Here is a 16,763-nt window from a genome sequence, read left to right as displayed (position 1 = left end):
AACAATAAAATGCACTATTTCTGAAGGCCCTGACTCCTGAAAAGGGCCTGCACCTTTCCCACAGAGCCCTGTATGCTCTAAAATGGGAAGGGCGAGTGGAGATTATGCTGGAACCCAGACACTGCCCTTGGCCTAGAACTGGTCAGCCACCTGAGTGCATGCTTGATGCAGACACACTTACAGGTCATAGGAGAACTTCCTCTCCAGGTTGGTCTGGTTCTTTTGAAACTGGAGGACATCCTGCTGCAGCTTGCCATAATTCTTCTGCAGGGCCTTTAACTGGTCTAAGCCAAGAGGAGGACAGGAATTCATACAGGTCACTGGCATGGCCACACTGGTCCCCGCTGAACCCTCCAGTCACAGTGGAAAGGGGAGCAGACCACACAGAGAGGCTCACCCATTACTGCCTCCACTGCTGCTTCAGAAAGGCCCAAAGAAAAAACAATCCTGACTGCCAAACTGATGGACAGAAGCAAAGAAACTGAATTAAATTGGGCTGGATAGTTTTTACAGGTTTTAAGAATATCTGAATTCAGGGTGACAGGTGAACCAATTAAAAGAGATTATATACATTCTAGATAGATAGATAGATAGATAGATAGATAGACAGATAGATAGATATAAAACAGGTGACATATGTATTCTGTGTGTATGTGTATGTGTGTGTGTGTGTATCTTAACTTATCAAAAAATGAGAGTCTGATTCTTCAGCACAGAGCATCTTGTAAAGTATTTACTAACAATTTTAAAGGAAAAGGTCTTTAAGGATTTATAGTTAGGCAAAAGGAATAAATTAAAGATTACTCAATCACTCATAATTCATAATTAGGTTAGAATCAGCGACCTCAGGGAAAAACAAGAGGAAGGTGGCTTTTTCCTAAAAGGCCCAATGACCGGTATGAATGAGGGGAGTGGAACTCACCTTGCAGGGTTCTGATGAGCCTTTCGCCTGTGGTGATATTATTCACTAAAACTGCCTGCAAGGAAGATAAACAGAATGAAACAACCACAACCTAACAACTCAGAAGACCTCTGCTAAGATTTAAATGTGGGGAAAAAAGGAAGGGAATGCCCCCACGCCCTGGAACAGCAGATGTCTACAGCCTCAAAAGGAACATGCATGTTGAAAGATCTGCTTTCCAAACACCAGCCCATAACCCAGGAAGGGGTAAGCAGATCCTCCGGCTCTATTTCAACTCCAGGACACGCTCCCCCTCTGTGAACAGCCCCACTCAGCACGCCTGGCTGAATCAGCACCTCTGGCCTTTCTCTGGGGGGTGGCCGGGTATAGTCATATCCTCAATCAGAAGTCAAACTGAATTCCAGGCTGGCTAAGAGAGCAAAGAGAAGGGATCTTGGTAAACGAGCACACCGATTCATTTTAACCTCTGGCGTTTTTCTTCAGTCCAGTCTACAAAGGAGCGGGGTGGAGGGCTCACACCCAGTTAGTTACACAAAGTAGGAATGCCAACAGCAGGGGAAGGAAGAAGCAACACAGGACTCCAGATAACAATGAAAAAAGGTGAAAAGAAAAGTGAGTGTGGAGCTCAGTGCAACCAGTAGCCAGCACACTGAGTAAGCACTTTCCGCCAGGTGCTCTGCTGGGCTCCACATCCAAGGGACCGTTTCCTCTTCACACCGGTTGTGTGAGGTGGGCAGTTATCATCCATCTTAGGGGACAGGAAACTGAGGCACAGATTACTTAGGATGCTCAAGGGCATGTGGCTTTCTCAACAGCAAACAGACAAAGCCAAACCCCAGGTCCCAGCAGGCTGGCTCCAGAGAGAGGGCCCTTCATCACAATTTGCCAAATTGGATCTAAAGCCCGAGTGGGACGCCAATCCAGTGGACTGTGCCCAGAGGCAGAAGCAAACAAAAACCTAAGAGGGGAGTAGAATATTAACTACCACAGCACATCACACAGGTAAGTGTTGTTGTGTGAACACGTACACACACACCCAGTACACAGAGCTGCGTACTGAGCCTTAATGGGAAAGTTTCTTACTGTGTCATAACCAACAAAGTTTGTAAAATGCCACACCCTGGACGTGCCGCCTGTAACACGTTTCTATCCCATTCCTGGTCAACAGTGACGATGCCAACCACATCCCCTCCCCCTCTGTGCCTCTGGTTTCCTCCTGGACCTCTCTGTCCAGCTCTTACTCTTTCTTTGGTCTGGACAGAGTTTTCTGGAATAAGGTCATTATGAATACAGAACTGTGCTCCCAGAAATGAAGTCTGGCCACACAAATCTGCTGTTTATTTGGGGCGATCTGAGCACAGGAACATTTCCTGGTACGACAGGAAAGTCATAGTGATAATGTCCTGTATGATGCATCTCTCAGGTACAGATTTTCAAAAGGGGTGTTTAAAGATAGTCTACGTGGCAGCAGAGAGAAGAGCCTGGAGACAGGAGGATTCGCACAGCGGGAAATCAGATTTACACAGCTCACTGCTCCTGCTCCTCTCAGAAAAGGCTCGCTCACGTTCAATTAAAAAGACAAAAGATGACCATGTGATCCGGCATTCCCACTTCTGGGTATACATCCAAAAGAACTCAAAATAAGATCTTGACGAGATAGCTGCACCCCCACGTTCGTAGCAGCACTATTCACAAGAGCCAAGAGCTAGAAGCAAGCCTGGTCCCTTAATGGATAAGGAAAATGAGGTATATACTATACATACAGTGGAATATTATGCAGCCTTTAAAAAAGTGTCATATGCATGAATGAACCTTGAGGACATAATGCTAAACAAAACAAAGCAGTCACAAAAGGACAAATACTGTATGATTCCACACATATGAAGTACCTAAAACAGTCAAAATCATAGAAACAGAAAGGTGTTTACCAAAGGCTGGGGGAGAGGGATGGGAATTAGGTTTGAAAGAGCATAGAATCTTAGCGTCGCAAGATGAAAAAGTTCTCGAGATCTGTTGCACAACAACACTACTAAACTGTACACTTAAACTCCCACCTCACCTATGTGTCAAAACCTCCTTCCCTCTGAATATCAGAGCTGAAACAAAACAGAAAAAGAAAAAGAACACTTAAATGATTATACACTGATTTCATCTCGAAAGCCGTTTTCTCCTGGGTAAATCATTTCTAAACTATGGCAATATAAAAATGATGGGCAATTTAACTCGTTCCTTTTCTCCTCATTCCCCCTTAGCCCCGCCCTAAAAAATCCATATTGGAGTCTGCAACTATCGGGGGGGTTAGGAAGGTTTAGAAATTAGTGCAATATGAAATCTGAAGATATTTCTGTCTCCCATGTGACTTTATTCTTCCAAACACAATATATTTTAGTTATCTTCTTCCACCTATTTACTTATGCATGGAAAAATACAGTCTCCACTTAAGTCAATGAGAAAAGGATCATAAAATACCATCAAGCTTTTATATGCAGTTTTATATTTATTGCAAATCTTGTTGAATCATTTTCAGAAAAACTATGAAAATGCTTCTAGCTATTTTAGGGGTTCAAGAAAAAAACAAAACACCTGCATTAAACAAAATTATTTTTAAATGAATTATATATTATACTCTAAACAACACAGATGCTTTCCCATGTTGGTGCAGAGTGACGCTGGGGGACCCGCACTTCCTAGTGACTGTGCACTGTCCCCTGGGAATGCTTAGCAGAGACAGGGAGGCACAGTAAGTGCCACTGGAATGTAACTGGAAACTAAACTCAGAAGACCTCAGGATGAATCACCCACGTACAAAGTCATAACCATTCCATTCTGGGAAACAAGTATATTTGATCAAACTATTTCCGCATTAGATTTCTAGAACAATAAGCTCAGTGTTTCACAGTAAATTTCCAAAGCAGTAAACCTACAATAAAATATCGTGTTCTGAAAGCGCAATAAGATATAAATGACTAAATGTTTAAAACGTTATCTTTTGAAAAGCTCACTGGTATTTTAATAGTGTGATGCTGATCACATTATTAAAAAGAGAAGGTGACTTTTACTGCTATATTTGTCTGGCTCATTAAAAAAATCAACCTGATTTGATGGTGAGGGCCTGCCTTAAAAGCCTTACTGAAGAGGACCCTGTAACCATCTACCCTGAGTCAACCCACCGGCACTTAGGTGTCTGGATAACCGTCTTTGTAATGACATTCCTGTTAGTGCCTCAGGTAGAGGAACCTAAAATGAAAAACTTAATCTTAGTGACCTGGGCATGATATTAGGAATGAAGGGAAGAATATGGAGTATTTGACAGTGTCTTCTTTTTACCCCTCACCAATTTAAAAATCTCCCAGAGCAGTGCCATCCAACAGAAATATGTTAGTCACATATGGGAATTTTAAATTCTATAGCAGTGACATTAAGTAAAAAGAAACATGTTGGGCAAAGGATTTGAACAGACAGTTTTCCAAAGAAGATATATGAATGGCCCACAAGTAAATGAAAGATGCTCAACAATTTAGTCATTAGAGAACTCAAATCAAAATGAGAAGATGCCACTTCACACACTCCAGGACGCCTACAAGTGAGAAAAAAAGGGGGTGGGGAGGGGAATAAGTATTGACAAGGACGGGAGCAACTGGAACCCTCACACACAGCTAATGAGAATACAAAATGGTGCAGCTGCTGTGAAAAACAGCTTGGCAGTTCCTTAAAAAGTTAAACAAAGTGATCATATGACCCAATAATTCCACTCCTAGGCTTACACCCAACACATACATACATCCACACAAAAGCTTGTCCGCAAACGTACATAGAGGAATTATTCACAATAGCCAAAAAGTAAAAACAACTCAAACGTCCATCATGTGATGAATGGATAAACAAAAAGCAGTACACCACACATACAATGCAGTATAATCCAGTCATTCACAGGAAGGAAGCACTGACACGTAGTACAGCACCATAAGCCCTGACAGCACAATGCTAAGTGAATGAAGCAAGTCACAAACAGTTACAAAATGTGTCATTATGTTGATACGATACTCCCAGAACAGGCAAATGGATACAAAGTAAATTAGTAGTTGCCAGCAGCTGGAAGGAGAGACTGTCAAATGGGTACACATTTCTTTTTGGGGTGATGAAAATGTTCTGAAATTAGTGGTGATGGTTGCACAACATCATGAATATACCAAACACCACTGAATGATATACTTCAAAATGGTTAAAATGGTGAGTTTTACGTTATGTGAAAAAAGAAACAGGTGAAATCAAATCCTCAGATTTTATTTAATCTAATATATCCCAAATATCATGTCAAGATGCAATCAACATAAAACAGAATTAATGAGCTATTTTACTTTTTTATTCATACTAAGCCTTGGAAATCTAGCATATTTCACACTAGCAGCACATCTCAGTTGGGACATTTTCAGTGCTCCACTGCCACTTGCCAGCAGGGATAGCACAGTCCCTGAGGGATAAGAAAAGAGGGCACACAGATCCCAGTTGCAGAGAAATGCCGGATAGTTAGTTATTTATGGCATCCCACTAAGATTACACACTCACTGGCATCCATTCACACCAGGAACAAAGCAGGTACTGCCACCCAAACACTTCATGTCCACGACCCCGATGGGCCACATCCTGACTCACCAAACACATGTTCTCAGAGAAACCACCGCACAAAGCGGTGGGGCAACTACTGCAGTCCACAAAACCCTCCAGCGGACATAAGTCACTTTGTGATTCAAAATACACAGACCCAGAGATGTGAACACTGACTTATTCGATATTAAGGGTTTACTGGAGTTTGGGGTATTTGATAATGGTACTGCAGCTAAGAAAAGAAGATCCCACCTCTTAGAGATATATACTGAAATATTTATGATGGAAAAAGTACGCGTTATAATCACGGAAGCCTGACATTGGATCCATGAGGGTCCATGAGATCATTCTGTCTACGTTTTAATGTTTAAAAATTTCCACAACTAGTCTTCACACATAGGCATACACATATAATCCTGTCACGCTGATAATAATTAAAACTGAAGAGCAAAGCCAAGAATGAATTTCCTTTTTAACCTTAACTTCAAGGCTGGTTTTAGAGGGGGAAAAGGTCGGTTAAAAGATGCTGAGATAAACTTCTGTTTTCTGAAGGAAATTCTGGTCATGTTGACGCCCTTTTAGAGGTACAGAGCTCTCCAGTGTGTTAGCCTTACTTGTCATTTCACTCCTAAAATTCAGCAGCTTTGTTATCATAGTGTATACAGCTCATCCACAATGTCAGCTATGATAAAGGGCTTTTGAGGCTCCTTAATGCTAATGGAGGAGCAAGGAAAAGAGAAGAGAGAGAGAGAGAGAGAGAGAGAGAGAGAGAGAGAGAGAGACAGACAGAAAGGTGGGGAGTGGATTTTCCTGAAGAAGATGAGAAGACCTGAAAGGGAGGAGGGAGGAGGCAGAGGCTGTGGGTCTGGTTTGGGGTCTGTACTCGGCCACATCACTTAACTTCTCCTGGCCTCAGTTTCTCCAACTGGAACCACAACGGTTGGCCTCAATGTTTTAATAGGGACACACTATGGGCATTTCAGGTGGGACAATTCTTCACTTACCATATGGTTCCCCACATGGCAGCATATATACAACCCGGCTCCCTTCATCCCCTCTAAATGTGCGTAGCACCCTCGTCCATAAAATGTGTATCATCAAGATAAAAAACAAGCCCCACCCCTATATTTCCAAATAGCCCCCGTGTGGAGGCTGGAGGTTTAGTTAGTCAATCACTGTCTACATAAAAGACATGACAGCAGAGCCAGGGGGAGGTCCAGGCTCTGGCTCCGCCTGCCTGGCCCCCAGCCTCTCCGCCATGTGCCCGATGGATTTAAAACCACTGATCTTGATGACCACACGCATCTCTTCAATCCCCTAAATGCCTGTGATCCTAAGCCCCCAGGAAGCAAGCACAGCAAGAGGAAGCCAGTTCCCTGTGAGCAGGGCTGGGAGAACCTTGTGACACAGGGAGACACACATTCATCCACAGCTCACACGAGTGGATCAGGGAGGCAGGGCCACTGAACTGCACAGCTGTCCAAGGAGGCACGTGAAGAATTCCAGAACTGAGCCAGCCTGCACAGCGTGTGCATGTGTCCGGCGAGAGCTGAGGCCTGAAGGTGTCAAGTGAACAGTCGACACCACTGCCCTCTGGCTCACTGGTTAGTCGGGAGGTGGCCAGACAGGACCCACAACAAAAGGCGACAGGGGCAAGGGAGAAGTGTGCATGGGTCAGGTGACACCCAGAAATCTCACAGCTCTGGTGGCAGCAGGGAGAGGCTAAGTCCCAACCACAGAGAGGTGCTAAGAGAAAGACAAGGCCTGAGGGCTAAAATCAAGACCTACTCTGGGGATTAAAGAAATCCAGGACAAAAAAAAAAAAAGAAATCCAGGACACTAGTAAAACTAAGAACTTGCAACTTGCGTCATTCCAGGTCCAGTAAATGGTAGGGGCAGAATAGAACGGGTGTGTGAGTGAGTGAGTGTGTGCGTGTGTGTGTGCGTGTGTGTGTGTGTGTGTGCGCGTTTGTAGAGAGAGAGTATGAATCAATGTAAGAAGGTGTATTAAAGACAGTATGCTAAGTGAAATAAGCCAGATACCAAAGGACAAATATTGTACAATTTCACTCATGAGGTACCTAAAATAGTCAAGTTCATAGACACAGGGTAGGAGTGGGGGATGCACGACCCCAGGCCTCTTCCCCTGAGGGTGGGAGTGTGGGATGCACAGGGCGGGGATGGAGAACGCAGCGGGGACAGTGCAGAAAGGGCGTCTGCATGAACAGCCCCCGTCTTGCCATTTCTCCTAACACATTTTTTTTTTCAAATGTGGGAGGTAAATTACTCAAGTTTCATTACAAAGCTCTTTGAAGGCTACATCCAATCGGTAAACTAGAGAATGTACAATCCCTCACTTCTCCGCCACCAGCGTGTCACTCAGGCCTGTCGATTCCTCCTGCTGGCTGTCTCTTGAACCTGCTCACTTTGCAGAATTCATTCATTTTTGCTTCAAATATTTAAAGAGCTGCCTAAGTGGTCTGCTTCCTCTTTGCCCTGCTCCCCAGGGACCAGGGTCTGCCTTTTAAACCCCCAGATCTGATGACTTTGAACCCTGTGATGGTTCCCCTATCTTCCAACTCAAGTCCAAACTCCTTAAGTGGTTTAAAAGACTCAGTGCCCAAGGGTCCCTGCATTCCTCTGTACTTGTATGCCCAACACCACGCTCACACCAGCCACTAGATGCTGTTACCACCTCCTGACACCCTTGGAGGGACACATTCACCTGGCACTTCCAGGTGAGACACCTGCGGACCGCTCTCCTGTGACTCACGCAGCACCTGGACACCCCTACCCTACAGGCCTGATGGGGGACGCAGGTCGGCTCCTCCAGGTCTGTGGCACACAACTTGTACTGCGCCTTCCTGAAAAGGTTTAAACGCTGAAGGACAATTTCCAGACTTGTTCCCAGTGGGATTTAGAGCCAATCAGATGCATTCACTTGGGACTGGAACGCTGAGCAGGGTTAGGGTTGGAGGAACAGAATGGAGCAAGGAGTGCCCTGGCTCTGAGCTAAGGCTGCAGAGGCAGCCTCCGTCCCGCCTCTGGGACCAGTCCTGACAGGCAAGCCATCCCTGCGTGACTGCCCCCAGACCCTCCCACCATTCTGCTGGCACTTACCACCCCAGGCCAAACCATTTCTGCTTAAAATAGCTAGAGTGAGTTCTCCATGGCTGACCCCGACAGACCCATTTACTCGTGGTTTCCAGCACTCCATGGGAAATCCACAGACAGCAGACACAGCCTAGTCCACAACTGGGCACAAGCCCAGCACCTGCGCATACTAAACGGATGGACAGAGCTGAACACGGAAAATTAATGAGAATTAAAAACAGAAAAGCTATTCTAGAACCCTTGAATCTTCAATGAATCGCAACGATAAAAGGTGATAAAAATCAAAGAAACTACATTTATCTTCACAAGTCCACTCTGGCCAAGAAAACCACCCCTCCAGAAGAAAACCATGTTCTCAGATGCACAGAAACAGCTGGCCCAGAGAGAAGAAACTGCAGCACTCAGAGAACTGTGTCTTGCCATACAAGAATTCTGTGTCCTGGAGCCAGAGGGAAAGAGCCGCCAGCCCGGGCCCAGCCCCTGCCAGCTCCTCTGCAAGTCCTGGAGCCCGCAAATGACCTCAGGGTACAGTCTTCACCTCCATCTCAGAAGTCACAACACCTGTTTCCCAGGCGGGCACTTTGAGAAATTAAATGTGTTCTTATGTGTGGAAAGCACTTTGAAAACTGTAAAGTAGGACAAATGTCCAGACTTCCTAACATTAGCCATTTCCTTTATAAGAGACAGAATCTTACAGAGGAAGTCACTCACAGAAACCAACACTGCTGCAACTGGGGGGAGCAGCCCCCATCCCAGGTCCAAGGCCACAGAGAACCAATGATAACAAACCATTTCAGTTCTCCTGGCTCTCACTGCCCAACAACCATGGAAACTCCACTAAGGGGTCATTTGCAACAGAAAGGCCCTCTAAAACATGACAGTTTCATGCCGCATGTCTCAAATAATGCTTGACAGTCTCCTCGTGTCCCAAGTTACCATGCAGCGAGGAGAAACCTGGAAGCTCACTGAAGCCACCCAATGTGGGCACAGGTTCCACAGGTGAGTGACAAAGGTGGGCGGAGGCAAGATGAATGGGTGGCCTGTCCTCCCCCCACCTTCCCAGCTGCCTCTACCTATAAGCTTTTCTCTTTCTGGACACAAAACAGTTGACAAGTCACCAACATCCCCTCTTCCATTCTTCCAGTCGGCAATTTTTCTTTTTGGGGTCAGGTGCTTCCCTTCAGGAATGATACAGGAACTGTATTTCCATTACAAATGAATTGTTAAACAATTTTCTTTACTGCATTATTAATTTACCCATTTAACAACAAATGAAAAGTCTAAATGTCAACATCACATAAGTGCAAGAAACCAGCCTAGCAAGAAAGTCAAAAACACAAACATGGAAAATGAAGCTACGTCTGACTCTAAGTTGTGGCAAGCAAAAATGAACACAATGGCAGAAAGTTTGATATTCCCTGGACGAAGTGCTACTAAGTAAGACAGGGTCTTGATTCTTCCCCCGAGCATTTCAGATGTCAGGTCATCTGCCCCTCCCATGTGTGGCTATGGAGCAGCCACCATCCAGGAGAGTCCCCAAGAACTTGGTAAGTCTTCAGACCCAAAAATACGGATCAGCCTTCTGATAACACAATAAAAGAATGAATTAAACCCACTCTGTGCCATCCTTAGGAGATAACGCACACCTTTCCAAGTGAACCTCTATTAGCTTTTGCCAAAAACTAAAACCTGAGGGTCTCTTTCTACTTAGGTGCCTTAAAACCCTGTTTTATATATACACACATATATGCCTAAAAAGAAAACAGTATTTCACTGGTGGTTGTCTGAAGATTATTTATACTCACGCAAATGTGGTTTCAAAATGCGACCTCCAGTTCTTTGACTCTGTTCCCAAAGATGGAGTCTTAATTCCCTTGCCTGCAATTGGGGCTGGACTCACTTCTAACTACTGCAGAGGAAGTGACCCTGACTACAATAAAAGGTGTCATGGGTGGTACCCCAAAATTCATGTCCACCCGGAACCTGTAAGTGAACCTATGAAAAATCTATTTAGAAACAGGGTCTATGCAGACGTAATTCAGTTAAAATGGAAGTCACAAGGGCAGGTGCTAAAACAACATGACTAACGTGAAGCGGCCAAGGTCCAGAGATGCAGAGAGACGACGGCCCTGTGAGGACGGGGGCAGAGACCAGAGTGATACATCAGCTGGTCAAGGCATGTCACAGACTGCCGGCAAACAGCAGAAGCCACAAGAGGCCGTGAAGAGTCCTCTTTGAGGTCCTGCTGACGCCGACTTTGTACTTCCAAGCCTCCAGACCATGGAAGAATCGATTTTTGTTGCTTTAAGCCACCCAGTTTATGGTCATTTGTTACGGCAGTCCTGGGAAACTCATACTACCGTGTTTCCCCGAAAATGAGACCTAGCCAGACCATCAGCTCTAATGCGTCTTTTAGAGCAAAACTTAATATAAGACCCGGTCTTATGTTATATTATATAAGACTTAGTATTATATTATATTATACCTAGTCTTATAGTAAAACAAGACCAGGTTTTATATTAATTTTTGCTCCAAAAGACACATTACAGCTGATGGTTCGGCTAGGTCTTATTTTCTGGGAAACACAGTACTAAAAATGAAAATGTGCCTCACGTTCATTGCTGCATTATTTACAATAACCAAGACATGAAAACAACCTAAGTGTCCACTGACAGATGAATAATGTGGTGTACATGTGGGTGCGTATACATACACCCCCCACACACAGACAAAATGAAATATTCTGCCATAAAAAAGGCAATCTAGCCATTTGCGACAGCATGGATGGACATAGAGGATATTATGTAAGTGAGGCAATTTAGACAAAGAAAGAAAACACCATATGATCTCACTTATATGTGGAAACTTAAAAAAACAAAAAACAAAACCAAGCTCAAAGATACAAAGAACACACAGGTGTTTGTCAGAGGCAGGGAGTGGAGGAGGGATGGTAGGTGAAATGGGTGAAGGGGAACAAAAGGTACAAACTTCCAGTTATAAAGTAAATAAGTTCTGCGAATTTAATGTACAACATAATGACTATAGTTAATAATATTGTATCACATATTTGAAAGTTGCCAAGAGAGCAGATCTTAAAATTTCTCATCATAAGAAAATTCTGAACCTATGTGTGGTGATGGATGTTACCTAGATTTACTGTGGTGATCATTTTGCAATATACACAAATATTGAATCATTATGTTGTATACTTGAAACTAATATAATGTTATATGTCAATTAAATTTCAATTTAAAAAAAAAGAAAACATGTATAACTTATGATCCAGCAATTCAGCATTTCTATTTATCCCTATGTCTTCCAAACTTTTAACCATGACACAAAGTGACAAATTTTCTCTTATAATTCAGTACATACAGACATTCACACTTACATATTTTTAATAGAAGCTGACATAATGGTTTCACACAACAATACTAAACATGGACAATAACATGTACAATAGTTTTAATGTGGGTCATAGCCCAATAAATGCACAGCTCACTAATGAGTCCCATCACACTCCTCCTTCCCAACCAGGCAGAAACCAGGGTTCCAGAAGCATCCCCTGCACATCCTGCAAATCCTGGGTGGAATCTCTGCAAACTCTATTGCTTGAGAATAAATTTCCTCCCAAAAATGTGCTTTTAGGGGTTCGGTCTGTGTACGTTCTCTGAGAAATGTCTCGTTCTTACTCTATTCAGTTAAAGCAGAAATCAGGGACACAAATAGAGCCACCCACATATGAGAAAAGTATACAGCAAGTAGGAAGCATTTTACTATAATAGCATTAAAACTGGAATAATTCCCAGGGATGAAATATACGTTTGTGAATATGGGAAAGTACTCTGCAAATGAAAGAAAATGTATTTCTCACATTTTAAACAAGGTACACAAGAAAAATCTGAGGCCCTACCTAGAAATGGTTCCTTTTCTGGTGAAGTGCTTGCCACTAGTTCATACTGAAGCCAAGTCTACCTTCAAGATAATGGATCTCAGAATACGACCTCCTCCCAATAAATCAAGTATTTCAGAGAGAAAAGTACATGGAAAAGCCAAACCCTTCTAGGTAATAAATGGTCACGAGTCTGATGCACTTCAGAAAAGAAGATATTCGTACCTTACACCTTTACACAATAAATAAGAAAGTAGGAGAAACAGTCATCCATTCCTAAGGAAAACAGAAAACGCAAGCCATATAAAGCTTAGATACGTTAATTAACAGGAAGCCCCTTTTTAATCTGTGTTGGATCTGATTTTATTTTTGTAACTTAAAATCCAGCACTCTTGAGTCTACTTTCATTATTAATACTTATTTCGAGGTCTGCAACTCTTCTAATCCATGAGCACAAATGTTATTCCTCTTTGAGACACAAGCATCCAACACAGGCCTGGCACACAGTAGGGACTTAATATGTGTTTACAGAAAGTTCTTTTGCATTTCTCCCATTTATCACCATTGCAAAAGGTTTTACAACAAGCCCACCCACGGACTAATGGGCAGATGGGGGGGAGATACCCAAAGCTTGACCAAGAGGCCAATTCCATATAATTCCATAAATATAGACACAGCCATTTATCCTCCCATCGAGAAGAACCTGACAGCATATAAACTGGTATTTAGAACAGATTGAAAGGAAAACAAAGCAAGTCTTGCCTTTTCATCCTGGTGTAGCTTGTTGACACTCTCCATCTGAAAGTTGTGGCTGGACTGGATTTTGTCGAGCTGTTCCCGTTGCTTCTCCAGCTCTCCCTGAAACTCATTCTTCTTCAGCTCCACAGCGCCTCTCTCGGCAGCCGCCCTGCGGACCCTGCCTTCCAGCTCCATGATTCGAGTCTACAAGGATACCACAGTGTAAGGGCAAAGGTCAAGCCACCTGGAGATACCAGACCATCTGAGCTCTCTCAGCAAAGACAACACTGGAGCCCAAAGTCAGCAGCAAGCCTTACACACGGTGTACCGTGTCTCCCCGAAAATGAGACCTAGCGGACCATCAGCATTAATGTGCCTTCTGGAGCAAAAATTAATATAAGATCCGATATTACAGTAAAATAAGACCGGGTCTTATAATATAATATAATATAATATAATATAATATAATATAATATAATATAATATAATATAATATAATGTAATATAAACATAATACAATGTAATACAATATAATGTAATATAAGACCAGGTCTTATATTAATTTTTGCTCCAAAAGACACATTAGAGCTTACTGTCCGGCTAGGTCTTATTTTAAGGGAAACAGCATTCCCAAGGCTCAAACTTTTAAGTCGACTGTGTAGACACTACAGGTTTTTCTAGAGAAACGGTTCTAGAAGTGAGGAATTCACTTCTCTGAGCTTCTGTGTCTCCACTGCATGTTTCCATGGAAACACCACCACACCCCTCACAGGAATTTTGTGAGGTTTAAATAAGTACATAAAATGCCTCATGCTTTACCTCGTGTGAGCTGGTACTCAAATATTTAGTTCCTTTTCCCCACTGACAGAGCACTTAATCATGCTTTATCAGACAAAATTTCTAAAAACAGATTCAGTTCTCCAATACTGGGCAACAAGACCACATCTGCCCAGAGAACACAGCTCTGGTGGAAGCTGAGACAAGGGCACTACAACCCTGGGTAGGAAAACATGGAAGGAGGAAAAATACTCGAGTGGGATGAAGTTCCATGGCTAAGAGCCCAAGCACTGCCATCACAAAGACTGGGTTGGAATCCCAGCTTCCCCAGTACTTTACCTCTCGGTGCCTCAGTTTGCCCACCTATGAGATGGGGAAAATAAAGTCCCTACCTTATAGAGTTTGTGTACAAAACATGATGACGTATGTAATGTACTGTTAAAGAAAAATTATTCTGATGCTTGTTAAAACGGTAAGGAAAACTTTATTCAAGACTATCACAACTCGGGTCATGACTACGGCAGGAGGGGAGAGAAACCGTGCTTCACTCTGAATACAGCAAAGACAGCAGAGGATTTCTACAGGCAATGAGCAGACGGAGGTGGCAAACGGGTGGAAAAGTATTAAGAGGAGACATTGAGGGAGGGGGACTTTTGCTTATCTGGGCTAACAGGATTCCTGCTAATGGCAGGCCAGGGCTTAGACATCAAGCATGAGAATGAGGAGCTTGATCAGATGTCAGGGGTGGGGGGATGACTTAGCAGGAGTCTCTGCTAAGCCTGGGCTGGGAAGGCCAAAACCAGGATGAGGGGGAGGGGCGAAGATGGAGGCCTTGTTGAAAAGAGGGCCCCGAGGAGCCCAACTGAACTCTGGTCAAGGAGACTGTTTATCATGACTCAGCTCTGCCTTACCCACCATGGGCCACAATAAACAGGAAAGCTAAAATGATCATCACCATCAAATGAGGGTGATGAAGACTGGTCCCCCCCAAACTCCATTTCTCACTGCCATTATCCCACTACACTTCCACCACCACCCTTTGATACCGAGTGTGGCCAGGAGGACAGCAATGGGTTGTGGTCAGTGCACACTTCAGCAAGCTGTCTTCCTATGACCAGCCCAAACGGCTCAACTGAAAGTTGTTACTGCATGGAAAAAGCAGAGGTGTGTTCTGACAGCAATCCTAAGAAGTCCTCTCCCACTCAAGAGCAGAGCTGGTGTGGAGTCAGGCCCCAGGCTGGGAGGGGCACATGCTGAGCCCGAACTCACGTTTCAGCGAGTGCACACCACCGAGCGCAATGCCTCAGGTGGCGATAAACACGCCCTCGCACCCCACTACCCAGCAATATTAAATACTCTGTGACGTGCAGACAAGCAAAACACCTGGAGATCCACGCTCCGGGAGCTCGCGATCCAGTAGTTGAAGCCCAAGACAATGACACAGGCCACCAGGGCAGCCAGCACAAGGGGCGGCGACTTCATGGTCCGACGCCCGTTTCCTAGTCCCATCATCTCAAAGGCCAGGCTGAGAATCTGCCAAAAAAAACAAACAGGAGCTCAGTACTAGTCCGCGTCCGTCGTCTCAACCAACAGGAAGGCACCCTGCCCTGTAGCATGACTGGCGTCTCCTTGAAACACGAAGCTGGCGATGGAGAACAGGTACCGTCAGCCTATCCAGCAGCCAGTGTGTGCGTCCTGGGCATCGGGCTGGCTCCCTGTCGGCTTGGAGACCTCGGGCAAGTAATTTCTCTTTCACTTCCGTTTCCTCATCTGTAAAATGGGGATAATTATAGCACCTACTTCCCTGGTAGAGTTTGAAAATGAATCATCTCTATAAACAGCAACAGCGAATATTAGGAGTTTCCACATCCAACTAGAAAGCATCTGCTTCTCATTGAGCACCAAAGAGGCCTTTTTGATTTGATTCCTAAGAGGGTTTGTTTTTTTTAAAACTCTTTGACAGAATTACTAACGACATCCGATTAAAGTGTTTTTTGTTGTTCTTGTTTTAAGGAAGGCGCAGCGCACAGTGGCCCAGGCGGGGATCGAACCTGCCGCCACCTTGGTGTTATCCGCACCGCGTCTAACCAACTGAGCTAACCGGCTACCCCCGAAGCGTTTCTTGAGCAAAGCAGGAAAGCGTCCTGGAGGAGTTCTGACAGCAATCCTAGGGAGTTACAGTGAATTCGCACTGTGTGTTAAGTCACAGGGACACACAGAAAGGAGGCCTCCACCTGGCTTCCTGTCAGAGCCCTGATCTGTGCGACCACAGCTTGGGGAGCCGCACAGCACATCCGAGTCACTGAGAGACTTTGAGAGCTGCAGAGAGCACAGAGCTTCTTAAAAGAAACACACATATGCATAGAGCTTACAAGGAAAGAGCCATCAATTTTGTTCATGGGCTTCAACTCAATATCAGGTCTGGCTGGATCCCAGCCTTAGTCACCAAAGAAGAGGAAAGTTGATTTTGCCAACAGGCTTTTGCTGAGCCAAGTAAAACAGGACCTTATCAGAGAGAGGGCAACGCAAGCAATAAAGGCTGTTTCTGAGGCTTTTATGCCAGGTTGGGCAGGCAGCGGAGAAAGAGGGAGGAGGGGTGAATGGGGAAAGGGGTGGAGGGGGAGGAAATACCACCAGGGACTCACCTTTGCGGTAAAGCTCTTATGAGTGTGAACACTGGAAAGTTGAAAGCCAGCTCTCACCCTATGGTATTTC

At 44.3% G+C, this 16,763-nt stretch overlaps 1 protein-coding gene across 2 annotated transcripts in view; it reads right to left on the bottom strand.

Annotated features, from left to right (window-relative positions):
* GOLM1 (golgi membrane protein 1) overlaps positions 1–16,763 on the bottom strand; it is a 40,860-nt gene that overhangs the window by 16,565 nt on the left and 7,532 nt on the right. For both annotated transcript variants that reach the window (XM_019750098.2, XM_088793178.1), the window contains exons 2-5: positions 15,432–15,581; positions 13,296–13,475; positions 923–977; positions 182–284 (exon numbers count right to left, since the gene is read on the bottom strand). In XM_019750098.2, coding sequence (XP_019605657.2) covers positions 182–284; positions 923–977; positions 13,296–13,475; positions 15,432–15,560 — 467 coding nt within the window. In that variant the 5' untranslated portion in view covers positions 15,561–15,581. The remainder of the gene's footprint in view (positions 1–181; positions 285–922; positions 978–13,295; positions 13,476–15,431; positions 15,582–16,763) is intronic.

This window comes from Rhinolophus sinicus, chromosome 16, assembly GCF_057876585.1.
Source record: "Rhinolophus sinicus isolate RSI-liver-muscle chromosome 16, RSI-T2T, whole genome shotgun sequence".
In the NCBI taxonomy this organism is placed as follows: Eukaryota; Metazoa; Chordata; class Mammalia; order Chiroptera; family Rhinolophidae; genus Rhinolophus; species Rhinolophus sinicus.
Note: the sequence above shows the minus strand (reverse complement) of the source record. Positions and strands in the feature narration are given on the sequence as shown.